General features: G+C 37.3%; 1 protein-coding gene across 2 annotated transcripts in view; it reads left to right on the top strand.

Annotated features, from left to right (window-relative positions):
• Positions 1-12,168, top strand: part of SMCHD1 (structural maintenance of chromosomes flexible hinge domain containing 1) — a 125,371-nt gene extending 113,203 nt beyond the window's left edge. For both annotated transcript variants that reach the window (XM_007126742.4, XM_055080780.1), the window contains 3 exons: positions 4,064-4,222; positions 4,524-4,626; positions 11,115-12,168. In XM_007126742.4, the coding sequence (XP_007126804.1) occupies positions 4,064-4,222; positions 4,524-4,626; positions 11,115-11,139 (287 nt within the window). In that variant the 3' untranslated portion in view covers positions 11,140-12,168. The remainder of the gene's footprint in view (positions 1-4,063; positions 4,223-4,523; positions 4,627-11,114) is intronic.
• Positions 12,169-22,072: the final 9,904 nt, after the last annotated feature.

Genomic DNA, 22,072 nt, shown 5'->3' with positions numbered 1-22,072 from the left:
GGAGCCTGTGCTCCGCAATGGGAGAGGCCACAACAGTGAGAGGCCCACGTACAAACAAAAAAAAAAAAAAAAAAAAAAAAGTTTAAATATCAAAAAGAATGAGAATATTACACATTATACATAGGAGGCATGAAGACAGCTGAGATCAAATGTAAACCTACAGGCTTAACGCTTTTATTATTAAATGAGAAAAACAAATTAACCATTCAACTCAAATGAGAGGGAAAAAATACATCTCAAGAAACAAGTACAACCAAATGGATTGCAAAAAAAGAAAACCCTTGTATTGAATATATAATTCGTAAAGACGGTCTTTGGGCAAAAATAAATACAATAGGAGTAATGGCTCAAAGGATGCATTCAGATATAGAGATTTCTTAGGTTTTCATAATATTATAAATACATTTAGCATGTCCAAATAAAGTGGACTAAATTCTAGAAAATTGCAAATGAACAAAATTGATTTAAATAAGGAAGAAAACTTTTAGAGACCATTGCCTGAAGAAGTGTTCAAAAAGTTAACTCCATCCTATAGGTTTTTCATAAGTGAATTTCAAATATAATTTGTTGCAGAGTATAGATAAATATGGAGATCACTCAGGGCATCTTATGAAACTAATAACAAACCTATTTCCCAAAACGGCACAGGCAAAGAAAACTTATAGGTACCACCATTCTTCAGCTGTGTTCAGGAAGTTCTTAGCACAGTTGAATAGAAATAAGAAAGTTTAATCTTGAAAGAAACACTTTATTTTAATGTTCCCTTATCTACAATGGTTTTGCCCCAGATATGTTCATGGCTTGATTCTTTTCTTTCCAGTTCTCTACTTTAATGTCACACCTTCAGGGACTTCCCTGATCAGCCTATCTAAAATAGAAACACCCACCTTGGAGAGAAGGGCTTTTTGACAGACAAGTACTGGCACATGTGAGAAAACATTTTATAGTTTTTTTTAAGTTTACATAAAAATTTTAAAGCACCCTGAAGAAAATGGAAGGACAAATGACAAACTGGGGAAAACTGCCTATATGGTAGACAAAGGTGTTATAGTCTTATTATTAAAAGCAACCTTTAAAAATCAAGAAAAAAGACAAAGACTAATAGAAAAATGGGTGGATAACATGAATAAGCAATTTTCAAGAGAATAATAATAGTTACTATTTGAGGGCTTATTATGTCCCACATACATTGTTAAGGTTGTCACTTGAATTATTTCATTTACTGCTGTTCTCCTCATTTTACAGATGAGGAATTTCAACCTCAAAAATGTTAGATATGTAAGGCAATTATACTCCAATAAAGATGTTTAAAAAAAAAAGTTAGATAACTTTGCCAAGTTCAGGACAGTATGTGTTCATTTGCACAGTGCACAAAAGAGTAGAAAGAAAAATGTTTTTTTCCTGAATTACATAATTGAGATAATTTACTTCTCCGTTATCCTTTTCTATATATTTTTCCATATCTGCCTCAGTGAACAGTGTGTCACCTAAAAATTAGGTGACAAAATTTACGAGAACTTCTGCTCTGATTTGTTCCCGAAGAGTCTACCCCTGGATACATTGAAATAATCTATATATCTTTCTTAATGCATAGCATAGAGAAATAAACACACTTGTAATTTGAGCTTTTGTCCCTTTACATGAACTAAATTTTAATTTAATTTTATTTTATTTTAAGCTACACTAACTTTTTTTTTTTTTAATATTTATGTATTTATTTAGGCTGCACTGTGTTTTAGTTGCGGCACACAGGGTCTTTGTTGTGGCATGCGAGCTCGTAGTTGCAGCATGCATGTGGGATCTAGTTCCCTGACCAGGGATTGCACCCCAGCCCCCTGTATTGGGAGCGCGGATTCTTACCCACTGGACCACCCTGAAAGTCCCTAATTTTTTATTTTAAAGTATTTTGCTGTTTTCACAGTAAAGCATCATTAGTTTTTTTCCTAGATAATTAAAATTTTCAGACAATATATAATGTTAGAGCTCTAAAATCATTTATAAACAGAATTAAATATGAATTTTTAGTTTTTCTCTTTGGCAAAATTTTATTAATGACTTAGAAAAGACTTTTATAGACACTATGGTAAATAGAAATTACATTTCATATACAAAAAAAATGGGAATTGCTAAGGCATATTAAATTAAGTTGCTTCTGTCCACCTTATGCATAAAATACGAACTTAATATTAGTGCTCCATTTAATGGGAAGTATTTAATAATCCTTCTTTGTTTATAAATAACGAGTTGACTTAATGTTCTGTTAAAGCTTTTGAACATACTTTTTCTTGAGTATTTAAAAGGTAAAAGAACCTCATAACTAACTTATTATGTTAAGCAGTAGGATTTCAACCGTTAGCGACTTGCAATTTTTGTGTATCGTCTTCTGAATTAGGCAGCATCCCTGACATACGGATCTGAACATAATTTTGTAACTCATTCACATACAAAATAAATATAATTTTATGCATATAGAAAACATAACTTTAACATGAAATTAGAAATACTGTCAAACCAGAAAACCAGACATTTTTAGTTACCTTTGTGTTCCCAATAAATCATAAAGAATTAAGAAACATAAGGACCTTGTCATCACTCAGTTACACATATGGAATTCATATTTAAATATATGAATATTCTCCTAAGTGTTCACAGGTGTGTTTGTTCACTCATTCCCAGAATGCTTGATAGTTTTTTAAAAATACTGTTATTGACCCTTAAAGTATAGAATATCTCATATCTCGTGTACCCTGACTCAAATAATTTCTTCTACAGTTTTATATGTAAACCCACTGTGTATATTTATTAAACATTTGGGTGTTTGTATGCCCATTCCCATGAATATTGATAATCTTTGTGTGACTAGAGTCTCAGAGGGTCAGATAGTAAATATTTTAGGCTCTGTGAGCCAGAAGGCAAAATTGAGGGTGTTATGAACATATTTATGTAACCATTTAGAATGTAATCATTTAAAACTGTATAAGCCATTCTTGGCCCATGGACTACATAGTTTGCTGACCCCTGGACTAAAGTATAGTCAATGTATTTAATTTTTGGTGTCTAATAAATCATACAAACAGGCAATAAATAGTCTCAAACTTGACCAGTGTAATACGTTTTTAAACAAAGTAATGGAAGTTAAGCTTTCTGAAAATTAAGTATCCAAGAGTGTTTTTGAAAGCTGTGTTTAAGGTAATGATCATGTCTGTTGGAAGCAGTGATTTTCTTTTTTTTTTCTTTCACATCTTTATTGGAATATAAATGCTTTACAGTGTTGTTACAATGTTAGTTTCTGCTGTACAACAAAGTGAATCAGCTATATGTATACATATATCCCCATATCCCCTCCCTCTTGAGCCTACCTCCCACCCTCCCTTGTACAACAAAGTGAATCAGCTATATGTATACATATATCCCCATATCCCCTCCCTCTTGAGCCTCCCTCCCACCCTCCCTATCCCATCCCTCTAGGTAGTCACAGAGCATCAAGTTTATCTCCTTGTGCTATGTAGCAGCTTCCTGCTAGCCATCCATTTTACATTTGGTAGTGTATGTGTGTCAGCTACTCTCTCACTTCATCCCAACTTCCCCTTCCCCACCCCGTGCCCTCAAGTACATTCTCTACGTCTGCATCTTTATTCCTGCCCTGCCACTAGGTTCCTCAGTACTGGGAAGCAGGGATTTTCTAATAATGCTATATTTAGTGCATTCTTCCCCTTCTCACAAATTTGTGTGGAGTTAGATTTAATACTGAGTATCAAACAGGATGTAAACACTGAGAGAGTGATTTAATTCAGAGTGCTTTTATATAGAAAACTCTTTCCTGACACAGAAGTTTATTAAAGTCAAGCAGCTGAAGAAAATTAATATTTAACAAGCACCAGTCTTGTGCTGGGGTCTAAACTGTGCTTTTTTATTTTATTTGTTTATTTGTTTACACTGAACGTTAAAAGTAGTTCCCACATGTTACTATAACAACAGTCAGTGTTGCTGATTATTCTTTCCTAAAACACTGCTTTGATGTAATATCAGTACTTTTAATCGAATGTCTTTGGTTTCTTTGCAGATCTTCTTCAGCAGTACCGCACTGCTGTGTGCAGGTTGGGCAGTGTGAACAAGGACCTTAACGGGCAGTTGGAATACCTTCACACTCCAGATATGAAGAAGAAAAAACAGGAACTTGATGAACAAGAGAAGAATCTCAAACTGATAGAGCAAAAACTAGGTATTGTACTTTCTGTTAACATCTTTCTCTGCATGAAGATAGCGTTCATTGTTAGAGAGTTCAGCTACAAGAAGAAAGAATGCGAATGATCCAGAACTTAAATTACAGACACTCTTGACCTCCAAGTGAACTGACAAATGTTTGTAAGCTGTTTGTAAGCTGATCGGTCAGCAAGAGTAGTAAGAAGCATTCTCAGTATTATTTATTAATTACTCTTCTATAAATTAAGACATTCACTTTTATTGCTTATAATAATTCCAGTCTTTTAAAGGTTAATTTTCTACGTTTTCTGTCTTTACAGGTATGACTCCCACACGTAAGTGTAATGACTCACTGCGTCATCCAATGACAGACTGTCCAGTTCCTCCTAAGAGAATGAGAAGAGAAGCTACAAGACAAAATAGGTGAGTCTACTATGACCCGAAAGTTACGATTGCTTAGTTTGTCAAGGTTTTGGCTCTTTATACTTTAAATATAGCATGAGGGTATTTTACCCACCTTGAACCAGAATTAATTTTGTTTCTTTTTAACTGAACTGAGTGATGATGGATAATGAAGATAAGATGTAATCATTATTTTCTCCTAGGATGCTCCAGTTTTCTAAATGTTTTTTGGAAATTATTTGGAAACTTTCTAATACACTGCATTCTGCTTCATAGGATCAGCAGCTTAAGTATAGAATATAGAATATGCAGAATCATTTGTACATTACTCATATAAAAGTTGCTTATGATATGTGGTTTGGAAAATCATATACCATTTATATAGCTCACCAAGAAGCCAACAAAGCCATCTGCATCCTAACTCAGTGAAGAAAATTGTCTGTTTCAGAATAGATGCTAGTAAGGCCATCCCACAGAAAGATACCACAGTACTGGGATTTATTATACATTATTTCAAAAGGTTCAAATATAGACTCTGCCTGAATAAGTTTCTCGTATTGACCTTTGAGGAGTTCCTTTGAGACCTTGATATAATTGGGATTCTATTCCCTATCCATCTACATATTCTACATTTATTCAGTAACCATTTGATTATTTTGTGCTGTACGTTGCTGGGTGAATAAAAGTGACATGGTCTTGCCCCCATAGGAGGTCTGCAGTCCTGTGCAGAAGAAGGACAATTCAAAAAAAGTAAACCTTTTTCTATATGTAAAAATATAGAATAATGTTAAGTTTTACAAAAGAACAAAGGATAGGACTTCCCTGGTGGCGCAGTGGTTAAGAATCCGTCTGCCAGTGCAGGGGACACGGGTTCAAGCCCTGGTCCGGGAAGATCCCACATGCAGCAGAGCAACTAGGCCCGTGCGCCACAACTACTGAGCCCGTATGCCACAACTACTGAAGCCCACATGCCTAGAGCCCGTGCTCCGCAGCAAGAGAAGCCATCGCAATGAGAAGCCCGCACACCGCAACGAAGAGTAGCCCCGGCTCATCACAATTAGAGAAAGCCCGCACACAGCAACAAAGACCCAACACAGCCAAAAATAAATTTTTTTAAAAAAAAGAACAAAGGATGAAGTGATGTAGGATAATGGGAAAACGATGTTGGTTGTCGGGAAAGATGCATTTTAACAGAGAACTGAAGGATGAGAAGCCAGCCATGTAGGGATTGGTTTCAGTCAGAGGGAGAATAGGTATGAAAGCTCTGAGAAAATAACAAGCCTGGCATATTTGAGGAGCTGAAAAGATGCTTGTGAGTCTAAAATAAGAGGTAGAGGGAGAGGGAGAAAGTCCCAAGACGTGGTTGGAAAGGTAGACTGAATCCATAGTATGCCCCTCCCCAAAATAGTATCTTGCAAAAAAATGGTGAGATAATGACACCAACTCATTGATATATTCATATAGAAAAGACATGTTCATTCATTCTTATATGAACTTTCAGGGTAACCAAATAATTGGAGAAAGTTTTTTATAGAAGGTCTTCTTTATAAAGTTCTTTATGTAAGAATAAAGTATAAGAAGCATGATAAAATTAAAACACATTTTGGCCACTCCTAATAAAATAATAGATTTAGGAAATAATAATCAATGGATACCCAAATGACTAGGTAAAAAGTTGAGGGGAGAACTTAATAATAATGGCCCCCCTGCTGTAGGAGGGGCCCCAATAAAGCCTTGCCTGAAAAAAAATGATAGTAATGATAATAATGGAAAGATCAGATGGACATTCCTGAACCCACTGATTAAAAAGCAGGATATTTGCTATTATGTGATTCAGTAGAGAAATAACCTGAATCTAATGAAGTTTCCAGTCAGCCTTTCTCAGCTGGGGTTCTGTGCAGGAAATAAGCACTGCAGAAAACTGGGTAACTTTTCCCCAGGATACTTCATCTAACATTCTAGATGTGCAGGAAGGAGGTTAATTCATTGCATATAATAGATACCTTAAGGTATTAAAGCTTAAATCTCTCATGAATTTGAGAAGGGCCTTCAGTTTAACTCCAGGTGTACAGGAAATAAGGGAAATTTAGGAACAAGTTAAATGATGCCACCAGGAAGCAATTAGCCAAATCTAGAATGTCAAGAATGTAACATTGTACAGGACAAATGACTGGTTTTGTTAATAAATTAATGACATAAAAGAAGCATAGGGAGAAGGATGAACTGTTTGTTATAGAATAAAACTGAAAGGTGTAACAATCAAATGCAAATTGTAGACCTTGTTTGGATATGGATTTGAATCTTTAAAATGCAATTTTGAAAAAATTTGGAGAAATTTTTAAATCACGTGGATATTAGATATATTAAGGAATTGTGCATTTTGTGTATAACAGCATCATAGAGCTTATAGTAAGATAACTATACAGTTAGAAATGTGTACTGAGGTATTTACCAGTTGAATAACATGATGTCTGGGATATACTCTAAAACACGACAGGATGAAAAAAAAAGTGACAGCAAATCAAAATAAGAGTGGGCAAAATAATATTATTTCTTCTGCTTTTCTGTAGGCTTGCCATAATTTTTAAAGAAGTGTTTTATGGAAGATGGGAAACATTTTTCCAGTTTTTTAAAAGACCAAGTGAGGAAATTCCTGTCAAGCAGTTTTAAAGTACATATTCTTGAGGCTACCCTGCAGCCTCAGCACTGAATTAGCCTAGGACCTTACAGTTCTTCAGAACTACAAATGATGTCATTAATTTGGATCTTGTTATTTAAGGTTTTGTAGCAATTCAGAGGTGGTATGGGCTAAAGTTTCTTTTTTAGTTTTAGTTTATATTTAAGTTGTTAGTAATAGTATCATTTTAATTAAAGTAATACATGTATATAAATGAATTGGTGTATAGATTTAGTGTTGTACTATAAAATGTGAACCACACATGTAATTTAAAATTTTCTAGGAGCCATTTTAAAAGAAACAGCGAGATTAATTCTAATAGTATATTTTATTGAACACAAAATTCAGAAGACAGCAAATCTCTATTAGGATTAGCTACATTGCAAGTGCTCTGGAGCCACACGAGGCTAGTGGCTACCAGATTGGACAGCACAGGTATTGAAAGAGCTTATGAGGATGAAATCTTGCTCCTCTGTATCCTTACCCCATCCCGTTTCCCAGAGGCAACCTTTGTTTTAACTGTTCTGGTTATTCTGTTGTTGCCTCCATTTTTTGTATACATTATGTCGGTCTTGTTTTATCAGCTTTCAGACAGCACAGCCCACCCAACACCTTGGTGTGGAGGTCTGTCTTGCTTGGCCCACCTCATGACTTTTGGACTAAATTGTTCTGAATTATTTTAGAACTTACCCTTTCTCGTGATTATTTAGTTATATTCTCTCCTGTAACCATCAACCCAGTCCTCCATGCTTTTTTTAAAGGTAGAAGGTGATAAACAACATATATTATTATGGCTGTGTAAATATTTAGTGTAGGCAAAGTGTGTGCTAGGATTATATTTCCCTCTCTGCAAGGTTCTAACATCATGACCCTTACTTAGGCCGCCAGTCAGTGTTCCAAGCATGAAAGTCAAATAAATCTTCTATACTGTATCAGTTCTTAAAATCATGTTAAATTTTAATCCAGTTCTTATTTAGACTGTTTCTTGGATGTTGTTAACGTCTGTGGAGTTTCTAATTTTCTTTTTTCCTTCACTGTGTAACTTGATCATGTATTCTTCCACCTGCTTTAGTAACTAGTAAGCATGTAGGCCTTCTGGGTCCTCCTTGGCTGCTCTCTTGGGTTGAATCCATTGTTTCTTGGATTCCTTGTCTGTCTTTCTCTCATAACTTCCTTATGAAAAGTGTGTAGAAAGAAACTGGAGCCCTTGCATGTCTGAAACGGTCTTCCTTCTGCCTTCACATTTGATTGAGGTTTTCTGGGAATTACAGGATAGAAACAAGGCTGGAATATACTAAAGGAGAAGGTACTGGGAATAGTCGAGAGACAGTGGGACACAGTGCCTGGTGGAACCCTGGACTCAGTCAGAGAAGTCCAGCCCAAAACAGGAAGGATGGGAGCAGAATGAAAAAGGAGAGGAAACCTAGCCTAGAACATGCCAAATTTTCAACCCCAAACTTTGAGAGCTTTGTTCCCTTGTTCCAGGTATTAAAGCTCCCACCAGTAAGTTAGATAGTGATGGTAATTAGTTAGTTAAATGTTGGTATATTGGCTTCTGGTGTACTTGTTGGCACCCTAGAGGCTTGTCTATTGCCAGCATCTAGGGACTAGCAACCTACTAGTTGGCTCTCCAGCCACACCCTTAAAGCAAAGCCTGTTTGTCCATGCCCCTGCCCCCACTATCCCTTAAAATTTCCACTCAGAGAGGAGCCTTAATGGGAAAACAGTTCTATTTTTATAACAACAGAAGAAATCCAGGCCAGCAGCACAGTCCTCTTTCTTAAATGTAATCGTATAACCAAGAGACATCACACATATGAGGGGAGTCAACAACATGTGAGGGGAGATCCAAGATAAATAGCAAAACCAACCCTGGAAGATGATTCAACCGAACTCTATTAAAAACTGTACATAATTCCTAATTAGATTGCAGAAGGAGTTATCTTCATGAAACTAAGAGGGTATTAGGAGAAAAAAACAGCCAGGGCAAGATTACAGATTACAAATACTGTTGCTGAAATTTAAAAATTCAAAGGACTAAGGGTGGGGGAAGCCAGGCGAGGAGGGGGAAAAAAATTCAAAGGACTAAAGTTAAAGGAAACTTCCCAGAAAAATAGGGAATATATGTGAAGAGAAAGGAGAGAAGATGTAGAGAACCAACTGAGACTATCAGGAATCCTAGAAAGAAGAAAATGGAGAAGAAAAATCATGTGGAAGAGAATTCCCAGGGATGAAAGGGTCCATTGAACGCCCAGCAGAATGACTAACAAAAGATATACCAAGATAATTCATAGCAAAACTGTAGAATATCAAGAAGAGGAGGAGGGCTTCCCTGGTGGCGCAGTGGTTGCGCGTCCGCCTGCCGATGCAGGGGAACCGGGTTCGCGCCCCGGTCTGGGAGGATCCCACGTGCCGCGGAGCTGCTGGGCCCGTGAGCCATGGCCGCTGGGCCTGCGCTCCGGAGCCTGTGCTCCGCAACGGGAGAGGCCGCAGCAGAGGGAGGCCCGCATACCACAAAAAAAAAAAAAAAAAAAAAAGAAGAGGAGGAGTGTAAATGTTTTCATAGAGAGAGAGAGACCATATTGGCAGTACAGCTTTTGGCACACAGAAAACAAACGTCTAGCTTTGTGGTGGCAGGTGAGAAGATTTAGGTTGCAAATTTGGTGTATTCTAGCCTATGGTTTCCCTTTTGCATCCTGCTTACCTTTGGGAAATTTAAAACCACTTTAAATTTCAGTTTAAAATTTAAGTCACTGTTTAATTAGTAATTTCCTCATACCCAGCTTCTGCCCCAATCTCTGCCTGTTCTCCATAAATCACACCATATCAAAAATGTTAGAGCACTTGAAATTAAAGTATCTTTAACAGTACTGAAGTAGTGATATATTTCATCCATACAATTGGAAACAAGTTCAGTAGTAGGAAATAGTAACATATTGTGTGTGTGTTTATATGTTATTTATATTTGTATGTGGCTGTTGCCTATTTATATATTGTTAGCTTTTATAGGGATTATATACCATATTTCATCAACTGTAGGATGTCAGTAATTATTAGAAACACCATTTTTCATGAAACATTAAAAGAAAACACTGCAAATTAACTCATGACATAAGGTAGATTTCAGAGATGTTAAATGTGGAAAAATGTGGATTTTAGAATCAACAAAATATACTTAGCAATATATACTATGCAATAGACTCATTTTCTTCAGTAGAGGCTTCAGTTTTCTAATTGATTTTCTACTAATAAAGATTACAAAATAGCTCTTTATCAAAATTGTGTGTCTTCTATTTAGAGATGGCATTTCAGGGAACTATTATTAAAAAATAAAGTATATCTGAATAAGGAAATATCTGCATAAATATATACTAAAATGTTCATTCTGTTCATCTCTACCTGAATGGAATTGTGGGTATTTTTAAGTGTTTTTCCTTTTGCTTGTCTTTGTTTTGTGACTTTTCTCTAATGAGCATTGTAATTCTTGTTAATTTTTTAAATGGTCATTTCATTTTAGGAAAGGGGAAAATAGGCAAAAATCTGCAGAATTTGGGTCTGGGATACACCATTCCAGACAACTGTGCTACAAATTATTTATCCCTTCCTCTGTATATGTTAACTACTGTTTTTATGTTAAACTTTTGTTTGTTTGTTGCATACATGTGAAAGAAGTGGTTATATATAAGGGTTTGTCTGTTTATACCAAGAATTATTATAATTAGTAGAACATAGTTCCACTGGATATTTAACCATCCAGGTCTGATGAGGGAGTTACAAGAAAGGAGAACTTTGGTACATAAAATTAACTGTGTTTTTTTTCCATTTTGATCAGGATTATAACCAAAACAGATGTGTGAGAGGTGACAGAAGAGGGGGCCATTGGTCTCACTAAGAATGCCCGCCTTCTGCAGCTCTGTTTCAGAAGACCAAGAGGGTGACTTACAGACGAATACTTCCGGGGATGATAACAAGTATCTAGACATGTATTTCCATGTCTAGCCAGATGGCGCTGGAAGCAACCATTCAGTTTTGTGAATCTCACCGAACAATATGGGTTTACTGGAATTCTTCCAGTCATCATGCCCTTTGGTTGTCATTATCTTGCAGGTGTGTCAGAGATATGCAACTATGGTAGTGACTGCAAAACTGACACATAGCATTTATTAATCCTGAAGAAAAGTGTATGTACTATTTTTCAGTATGTTTATCATGAATATGCTAGAACTATTTCTTGAAAGCAAACCTTTTTATTACTTTTGTGTGAATTTATTTAACATAACTGTTATGTCTGTTGTGTTTAAGGAAAGTTCTAGAGGTTAGGTATTTAATTGTAAATATGCAAGGAAACTTTTAAGAATTCAGAATAAACGTAGATAAGCACAGGTATCTGGGAATTCAGATGTTAAGATATATGGAAAAACATTAAAGTGATGGGTAGACTTGTGACAGCAGTAGCATTTTAAATTTCTAAAGACTTATCCTGTATATATATATATGTATATATATATAATATGCAGCAGCAGCAATTTTATAAGTATTGTTTGACTTTATTAATACTAGATTATATAGTCTCAGCCTTAATTCTATGTTTACGTTATTTTGTAATTTTTTATTACTATTTTTAAGGGGTTAAAGAAGTTGTACACTCCCTCATTAAGGGAATAAGGGTCTACTAGAAAGTTGCTGCAAAAACATTTGAATTGTTATTAATTCATGCGATTGTATGTCAATATATATCTTTGTGTCAGTCCAGGACTATTGGATTGTGAAGTTATTTTATAAGGAAATACTTTTGGTACAGTTTTGTGGCCCAGGAAATGTGTGTGTTTTTTAATCCTTTCTGACTATACAGTGAGGTTAATAAAGAAGATTGTTTCTTCCCTGTTGAATAGGTGTGTTTTCCTTTTTTAAAATCTAAAGCTCCATAAAAGTTACCTTGGTAAAATATTATGATATTTAACCTCTCTTTATAATTGGAAGTCATTTAACTGTTTTGTTGAAGAAGGAAACAAAATGGCAGAAATAAGAATTAACTAAAAGAAAGATTGGATTCCTTATAAGTAAAACAACTACTTATTAACTGTTAACTATTAGTGCCAGAAAAGTAAGTTTCACCTGCTGAGTTTTTTAACTTCTTGAGGTTATGACTTGGTTACTTACAGTCATTATGAAATGGGTAGGATTAATGTTTTTAGTATGTAACTTTCACATAATACTTTTTAGTAAAAAAAGTTTTAATTTCTATCATTTTTCTACTGTCATAATGTCTTTTCAGTTATATCTGCTAAACATTTTCATGGTATCATCTCTTCATGGTTATGTAATTATATTTACAAATTTACTTTTATACATGTTAATTTCATATTATTTCTCTTTTTTTTTTTCAACACATAGTACCTCTTTTGACTTCAAAAAGAGGTTGCTTCTTTTTAGCAGGTATATGTTTAGGGATAGGTTAGCAGCATTAAAATTCATGGTAGGACACTTGGCCTTAAAATATTAATTATTTTAAATATAAGGTAAAGTTTCTCCACATCTCACCTTATGCAAGCAGTTATTTCATTTATGAATTCATCAATAACTTGAGTATCTGAAAATACTATTTATTTTGGAGAGAGATCAAATTAGTGTTAAAGAATCACTATCCCAAGTGACAAGCAATAAAGAGACATTAGTTATATTTTTTTAATGTTAGGAAGCCTAATTTCAAAGTAAAATAATGTCTGATAATATAAATTCCTAGTATTCTGATTCTTAGACCACACTCCAATAAAACAAATAACATGGACTAGAAAATATTTATATCTTTGTGTAGTACCATATTTAAATCTTACTAATAGAATTTGCTTACATCTTTTTCACTTGTGTTTCTCCTCAGTTACTCTTAACCTCTTGTTAAATTCTTGGTGGAAGTGGAACATAGCATTTCATTTTTCTATGTTTTCATTTTAGTGGAAATAAAAAATTATGGGGGCTTCCCTGGTGGCGCAGTGGTTGCGCGTCCGTCTGCCGATGCAGGGGAACCGGGTTCGCGCCCCGGTCTGGGAGGATCCCACGTGCCGCGGAGTGGCTGGGCCCGTGAGCCATGGCCAATGAGCCTGCGCGTCCGGAGCCTGTGCTCCACAACGGGAGAGGCCGCAACAGAGGGAGGCCCGCATACCACAAAAAAAAAAAAAAAAAAAAAAAAAAAAAATTATGTACCTTGACCTATTTATTTGATAGTCCAGTGGTGGAGATTTGAATTTTTTATTAGGTATAATTAGACATAATTGGAATCCACTTTTATACTTTATACAAGACCATTTGTTATGTTGGGCTAGAAATTATAGGAGGATATTTAGAAGAGGAATCTTTTACTTTGTATTTCCTCTGATTTCACTAGTTCTGTGATATATTGATAAATGACTACCAAATTTAGTGAAAAAATTTACTTCCATGTTTTCGTAGACTACAATTATGTCTTGATTTGTTAAGCATATTGCATACTTCTCTTCTTCAGTAGTTTTGCAGGGTGAATCTCTTGTACGAAGAATTGCTGGGAGTTCCCTGGTGGCCTAGTGGTTAGGATTCTGGGCTTTCACAGCTGTGGCCTGGGTTCAATCCCTGGTCGGGGAACTGAGATTCTGCAAGCTGTGGGGTGCGGCCAAAAAAAAAAAAAAAAAGAAAAAAGAGAACTGCTGACAGTTCAACAGTGATCCCTGTATCAAATGTTAATGAAAAGTCAAAAGAATCATTTAAAAAAACAATCATATGTGTTTAAAAGTAATAGTATATTGAGCTTTGGCTACATTTGTGTTAAATATTCATGTGCTGATTGATGTTTTTATAATAGAATATAGATTATTGGTTAGAATGGAGTGCCAGTTTCATAAGACATTTATAAATATGATTATTGGGATGTTTCAAAATGTAAAATTAAAAAGTAGTTGTCCTTAGTTGTTTGAAATACAGAATGGTTTTTATTGGAACATTCATAAATTCATTAATTTAGCAAATACATGTATGTGCTTTTTGCAAACCAGTGTATCTGACCTGTGGAAGAAGATAATAGCTTCTATATGCCGAGTAAAACATTTACATATATTCTTTTCATACATGTTTGATCCCCGAGCTAAAGAAGCATTGTGTAAGCTCTGCCTATGCTAATCTAGGCTTTAACACTTACCCGCTTTATGACTAGGACAAATTATTTAACCTGTCTGTATCTCAGTTTTTCTCATCTTTAAAATGAGGATAATTGTACCTATTTTGTAAGGTTAGTTGAATGATTAGTATAGGGTCTGGCATTTGGTGAGTTTCCAATGGATATCACTTTCTTCCCTTTGTTAGGCAATTACAGGGACAGACGATATGATCACTAAATCTGACTAGAGGTAAGTATGAATTGCAGAGAGATGACAGAGCATGTGACACTGAAACTGGGCCTTGATGGGTATGTAGGATTTATGTATGCTGCAGTTTGGGGAAGGAGGAGCTGAAAGGACACTATAAGTGAAGACAATGAGACAAAAGAGCATGTCTTTGGAAGAAGCTCAGTCTGACTCGAGTGCAATGGGAAATAAAATTACATCTAATTTGGGAGCAGACCTCTAAAGCTTTGGGCTTTTAAGGAAATACTGAATCAGTACAAGTAACTACAAGTTTTCCAGCAGTCCTAATCAAACCTATGCTTTAAGAATTAAGTGGGGGGTGGGGGGGAGGGGGTTCCCTGGTGGCCCGGTGGTGGAGAATCCGCCTGCCAATGCAGGGGACACAGGTTCGAGCCCTGGTCCAGGAAGATCGCACATGCTGCAGAGCAACAGCCCGTGCACCACAGCTACTGAGCCTGCGCTCTAGACCCTGCAAGTCACAAGTACTGAGCCCTCGAGCCTGGAGTCCGTTCTCTGCAACAAGAGAAGCCACCGCAATGAGAAACCCGCGTACCGCAATGAAGAGTAGCCCCCACTCACCACAACTAGAGAAAGCCTGCATGCAGCAACTAAGACCCAACGCAGCCAAAAATAAATTAAATGTTTAAAAAGTGGAATTCCCTGGCAGTCAGTGGTTAGGACTTGGTGCTTCCACTGCAGGGGGCACGGGGGTTCAATCCCTGCAGGGAACTAAGATCCTGCATGCTGCACGGTGTGGTCAATAAAGAAAATTAATTCCATGATGATGTTTGTTTAAAAAAAAAATGTGGAGGGAGATCAACTTTTGCTGAGATAGCCTGAGGAGCTCTGCTGACCCTGCTCCCCAGTAGCTGGTGAGAAGTATTAAAAGCAGTCATTTAAAACCTCTTGGAATGGTCCTAAGGACAAACAGTAAATGAAATATCTATTCATGAAAATTCTGTAAGAAAGTTTAGGATCTGTGGCATTTTAAACCAAACCTCATTGTCCCCCTCCGACCTCCCAGCTCAGTAAGGCAGAGACCCCAGTCCAGACTGCTGCAGCCAAGAACCCTGTGCTCACTTGACCCTCCATCTCCCAGCCAGAGGGCTTTCTTTCCAGGAGGAGCAAGACTTCAGTGGTTTCTTACCATGCCCACAACTGCGTTTTGCTGAAAGCTAGGTCCCAGGTCAGTGTGGTCAAGAGGTGCGGGCTGTCTCCTTCCTCCCCAGCCCCACTTGTGGGATGGAGGCTCCGCCTTGGACCGGGCATGCTGAGAATAGTGGAGCCTTGATAGCCCTTCCTCTAGCTCATGAGGTGGTGGTTCCACCCCAGGAGAAGCAAGCCAAGAGGATCTTGAGCTACTGCCGCCTCTACCACGTTTAGCTCCTAGGGCACAAGTGTTACTCAGAAATTTGCCATCATTCCCGCTCCAGAGCCCTGGCTCCGAGATTTTGTTTGGGAGGGAGGAGGGGAGAGAAACATGTCAAACAAATAGCTCCTAATCACTTCTCAAAGGAACCGGCTTCGTTCACAACATGGAGAAATCTAAACCTAAGAGCATTCTCAAAAACAGTGGATGGGCTTCCCTGGTGGCGCAGTGGTTGCGCGTCCGCCTGCCAATGCAGGGGAATCGGGTTCGCGCCCCGGTCTGGGAGGATCCCACATGCCGCGGAGCGGCTGGGCCCGTGAGGCATGGCCGATGGGCCTGCGAGTCCGGAGCCTGTGCTCCGCAACGGGTACCAAAAAAAAAAAAAAAAAAAAACAGTGGAGGTTGTATAGGGAATTGGGAAGAGGTCCATGGAACTAATGAAGATATAGTCTATAGGCTGGCTAGTTTTCAGGCGAGAACGGAGCAATAAGACACCTGGAAGAAGCCCACCTTGGGTTAGAACAAATATCAAACACCTCAGAAACTTCCATCCCCATCAAAAAAGCCATACTTTGATTAAATTAGTTTGTGCAGGAATTTTTGCTCTGGGCATTGATATAAATAATAGAGCAGTCAACCAGCTATTAATGGAGTTTGACAGCTGGTTGTAGGGTCGAGGAAAGAGAAGAGAGCCCTAACACCACCACTGTTCTCCCAGAGTGACTGTGGGGCACACCTAGAGCTGTGCCTCGCTGAAGAGGAGCATCCAACTTATCTAACACTGGGGGATGGGGTGGGGCACAGATTTCACTAAAATAATCCAGCCAGTCACTAAGTAAGGAAATAAGCCCCAGAAGATGGTGAACCAGTACCCAAAGTTGCTACAATGTTATCTAAAATGTGCCATTTCCAGCAAAAAAATTAGGAGATGCAAAGAAATTGGAAAGTATGACTCCTACACTGAAAATAATGAAGGCAGCAGAAACTGCCTGTGAGAGCTACTAGTTGTCAGATTTAACAGAAAAATATTTTGAATTACCCATTATCAATATGTTCACAGAACTAAAGGAAAACTTGATTAAGGAATTAAAGATGCAATGACAATGTCTTATCAAATTAAGTATATCAATAAAAAGAAAAATGTTAACTATATGGAAATTCTGGAGTTGAAAAGTACAATAACAAATAAGCAATTCACTAGAGTGACTCAACAGTAGATTTAAACTGGCAGAAGAGAGAATTAGTGAACTTGAAGATAGATTGATAGTGATTATGCAGGTTGAACAGAGAAAAAAGAATGAAGAAAAATGAGCAGAGGCTAAGAGAAAATGTGCAACAATTAAGTAGGCAGATGTATTTTTCAGTTTCACAATTTACTAGAAAGCAACAGTTATCCAGACAAAGAGAGTTCAGAAATAAACCTATGCTTCTATGGTCAATTGATTTTCAGCAAGGGTGTCAAGAATCAACCAAAGGGTAAACAATCGTCCTTTTGACAAATGGTGCTGAGACAACTGGACAGTCAAAAGCAAAAATTAAGTTGGATCCCACGTCACACCATGTACAAAAATCACCTCAAAAAGTATCAAAGACCTAAATAGAAGAGCAAAAATTTTAAACTCCTAGAAAACATAGAGGTAAATCTTCATGACCTTGGATTTGGCAAAGAATTCTTACATATGACACCAAAATCAAGAGCAACAAAAGGAAATGAGATAAATTGGATTTCATCAAGATTAGACAATTTTGCTTCAAATCATACTATCAACATGAAATGACAACACAGCAGAAAATATTTACAACTCATATACCTGATAAGGGACATACCTAGAATATATAAAGAACACTTTTAACCGAATAATAAAAATATAAATGACCCAATTGAAAAATGGCAAAGGATATGAATAGACATTTCTCCAAAGAAGATACACAAATGCCAAACAAGCACATGGAAAGATGTGCAACCTCATTATTCATCAGGGAAACACAAAACCACTATGAGACACCACTTCACATCCACTAGGATGGCTATAATCAAAAAGTCAGATAACAGCAAATTTTGTCAAGAAGGTGTAGAAATTAGAAGCCTCATGCATTGCTGGTGGGAATGTAAAACGATCCAGTCACTTTGGAGAACAATCTGAATCAGGTGGTTTCTCAAATGATTAATCATAGTATTACCACATGACCCAGTAATTCCATTCCTGGTATATGCCCAAGAGCAATGAAATCATTTGCCCACACAGAAACTTGTACATGAATGTTATAACAGCATTACTCATAATAACTAAAAGGTGTCCATCAAGGAATTAACAAAATTTTTAACATCCACACAGTGAAATACTGTTTGGCCATAAAAATGAAGAAAGTACCTATACGTGTTACAACATGGATGAACTACAAAAACATTAAGTGAAAGAAGCCAGTCACAAAAGACCACATACTGTATGATTCCACTCCTATGAAAATTTAGGAAAATCTATAGAAACAAAGATTAGTGGTTGCTTAGTGGTGGGGTGGGGGGTGTCTAGGAGTAGGGTTCTGATAGCCAAAGGATACAGAGTTAACCTTATGGATTGAATTGTATGCTCCCCAAAGATCCTGAAGTTCAAACCCTAGTACCTCAGAATTTGGTCTTGTTTGGAAATAGGGTCTTTACAGAGGTAATCAAGTGAAAATGAGATCATTAAGGTGGGCTCTAACCCAATGTAACATGTTCTTATGAAAAGGGAAACTTTGGACACAGACACTAACAGAGAGAAGATCGTGTGGAGACACATGGGCAAAAGATGGCCATGTGATGAGAATGATGCATCTACAAACCAAAGAACTAGAAGCTAGAAGAGGCGACGAAGGTGTTACAGACTGAATGTTTGTGTCTTTCTCAAATTCACATGTTGAAACCTATTCACAAATGTGAGGGTGTTTGGAGGTGGGACTTCGGGACGGAGATTCGGTCATGAGGGTTGAGCCCACATGAATGGGATTAGTGCCTTTATAAAAGGGACATCAGAGCGATCCCTTACCCCTTCTACCATGTGAGGACATAACAAAAAGACGGCCTTCTGTGAACCAAGAAGCAGGTTCTCACCAGACGCCAAATCTGCCCGCACCTTGATCTTGGACTTCCCAGCTTCCAGAACTGTGAGAAATAAATTCATTTATGAGCCACCCAGTCTGTGGTATTCTCTTATAGCAGCCTAAGGAGACTAAAACAGAAGATTCTTAGAGCACGGCACTGCCAAAACCTTTATTTCAGACTTGTAGCCTCCAAAACCGAGACAATTTATGTTGTTTCAAGCCACCTGGTTTATGGTACTTTATAATGGCAACCCTAGGAAACTACTACCAGAGGTGATAGCTAAGGAATATAGGGTTTCTACATGAGATGATAAAAAGGTTCCAAAAATGACTGTGGTAATAGTTGCACATGTTTGTAAATGTACTAAACCCACTGCATTGTAAACTTTAAATGGGTCAGTTGTATAGTATGTGAATTATATTTCAATTTTAAAAATAAATGAAATAGAAGACTAAAAATTCATAAATTTGTGTAAATTGAACAACACATTTTTAAACAACCAATGAATCAGGAAAAAATCACAAGGGAAATCAGAAAATACTTAGAGACTAATGAAAATGAAAACATAATATACCAAAACACATGGAACACAATGAAAGCACTGCTGAGGGGAGAAATTTATAGCTATAAATGCTCATATTAAAAAACAAGAAGATTGAAATCAACACTCTTGCTTTACAACTGGAAGATCTAGAAAAAGAACAAATGAAACCCAAAGCTAGTAGAAGGAAGGAAATGATAAAGACCAGAGTAGAGATAAGTAAAATAGAGTATAAAAAAAGAGAAAATTAATGATATCAAAAATTGGTTCAAAATTGAAAATCTTCAGCTAGATGGACTACAGAAAAAAGAAAGACACAAATTACTAATATTAGAAATGAAAGTGAGGACTTTACTAATGATTCTAGAGAAATAAAAGGGATTATAAGAGACTGCTATGAACAATTGTATGCCAAAAAGTTGGATAACCTAGATGAAATAGACAAATTCCTAGAAACTGTGCTAAACATATTCCATTATTTCTAATCACAACTCTGTGAAACTGTTTTAATTCATTGAAAAGAACAATAGTAATTGTGCACAGAGATAGAACCATCCATCACTATGGCATAGGGTTTGCTGCTTACTCTGGGCTTGTTGAGATGAAAAGAATAGTGGTGAGGCTCTCCCCTTGGCAGCCCCAATTTTTTCATCCATCTCTAGGTTATTCATCTAGGGGTGCAGTTGATGGGTTTTAGGGTATGTGACTGTTCAAAAGTAAAAAGTAGTGCAGAACTGTTTTTTTTTTAATTGATTGGTTGATTGATTTTTGGCTGCATTGGGTCTTTGTTGCGCATGGACTTTCTCTAGTTGCGGCAAGCGGAGGCTACTCTTCGTTGTGTGCTCAGGCTTCTCATTGGGATGGCTTTTCTTGTTGCGGAGCACGGCCTCTAGGCACGCAGGCTTCGTAGCTGTGGCATGTGGGCTTCAGTAGTTGTGGCTCACAGGCTGTAGAGAGCAGGCTCAGTAGTTGCGGTGCATGGGCTTAGTTGCTCCGCAGCATATGGCATCTTCCCGGACCAGGGCTCGAACCCGTGTCCCCTGCATTGGCAGGAGGATTCTTAACCACTGCGCCACAAGGGAAGAGCCAGAACTGTTTTCCAAAGCAGTTGTACCAGTTTACACTCCCATTAGCAGTGAGGGAGAGTTTCTCTCCACATTCACACTAGCACTTGGTATTGTCAGGCTTTTAAATTTTAATCTGGTAGTACATAGTGGTATCTATTTGCATTAGATATTAATTAATTACTTAGTTATAACTGCACGTCCATGATTATTAATGAGGCTGAACATATTTTTCATTGGCCGTTTGCGTTTCCTCTTCTGTGAAGGGCAGATTGCCCATTTTTCTATTGGATTCTTTTTCTTTTTTTTTTTGTAAATGTCACTTCCTCAGAGGGAACTTATTTATTATTTTTTAAAATTTATTTATTTATTTATTTATTTATTTATTTATTTTTGGCTGCATTGGGTCTTTGTTGTTGGGTCTTCATTGCTGCGTGCGGACTTTCTCTAGTTGCCGTGAGCAGGGGCTACTCTTCCTTGTGGTGCATGGGCTTCTCATTGCAGTGGCTTCTCTTGTTGTGAATCTCGGGCTCTTAGGCAGACGGGCTTCAGTAGTTGTGGCTCCAGGGCTCTAGAGCGCAGGCTCAGTAGTTGTGGCACACGGGCTTAGTTGCTCCACGGCACGTGAGATCTTCCCAGACCAGGGTTCGAACCTGTGTCCCCTGCAGTTGCAGGCGGATTCTCAACCATTGCACCACCAGGGAAGTCCCTGGATTCTTTTTCTTGTTGATTTGTTCATTTGTTAAATCAATTCCTCTATCAATTCTTTATCAGTTATATGTTGCAACATGTGAGAGGGCTTGGAGGCACCTGGAAAGCTTCAGAGAACGAATGACTGCCAGGGTCTCATAGGTGAAGTTGAAGTTCTCCAGGCGTGGAGAAAATTCGACACAGAGAACAGTTTATGCAAAGATTATACTTGCTTACAGGCCTCCAATCAAACATAACTAGAAAAAAAAGTAAAAAAGGGAAAAGACCTGCTCTTCCTCCTCAGGCAAATTAGATTTGTTTCTGGATCTAACACTCCTGTTTTTGAAAGCTAGTTTTAATGTAGACTAAATGGATTTGGTGGATTTGTGTGTTTCTCCAGTCTGGCCTTTATCTCTGCACCTTGCCTTTGAAGGTTCATCTATGATAAAGCATGACATATCTCGGGGGCGGGGTGGGGGGTGGTGTAAATTGGAGGGTTTCATCCTCTAAGCAAAATAGTTTCCATTTCCAGACTCGATTCCTTTAAAGGTTGGAAGTATCTTAAAGAAATATTTGAAACCCCAACTTAATGAGGTTTTTCATAATGAATCTGTCCTCTGAAGACATAATTTATTTGTGTTTCCCTGGGAATCATTTAGGAGCAGCAGTTCAAA

Source organism: Physeter macrocephalus, chromosome 19 (genome assembly GCF_002837175.3).
Source record: "Physeter macrocephalus isolate SW-GA chromosome 19, ASM283717v5, whole genome shotgun sequence".
Taxonomy (NCBI): Eukaryota; Metazoa; Chordata; class Mammalia; order Artiodactyla; family Physeteridae; genus Physeter; species Physeter macrocephalus.
This window is presented reverse-complemented; position numbering and strand designations above follow the sequence as displayed.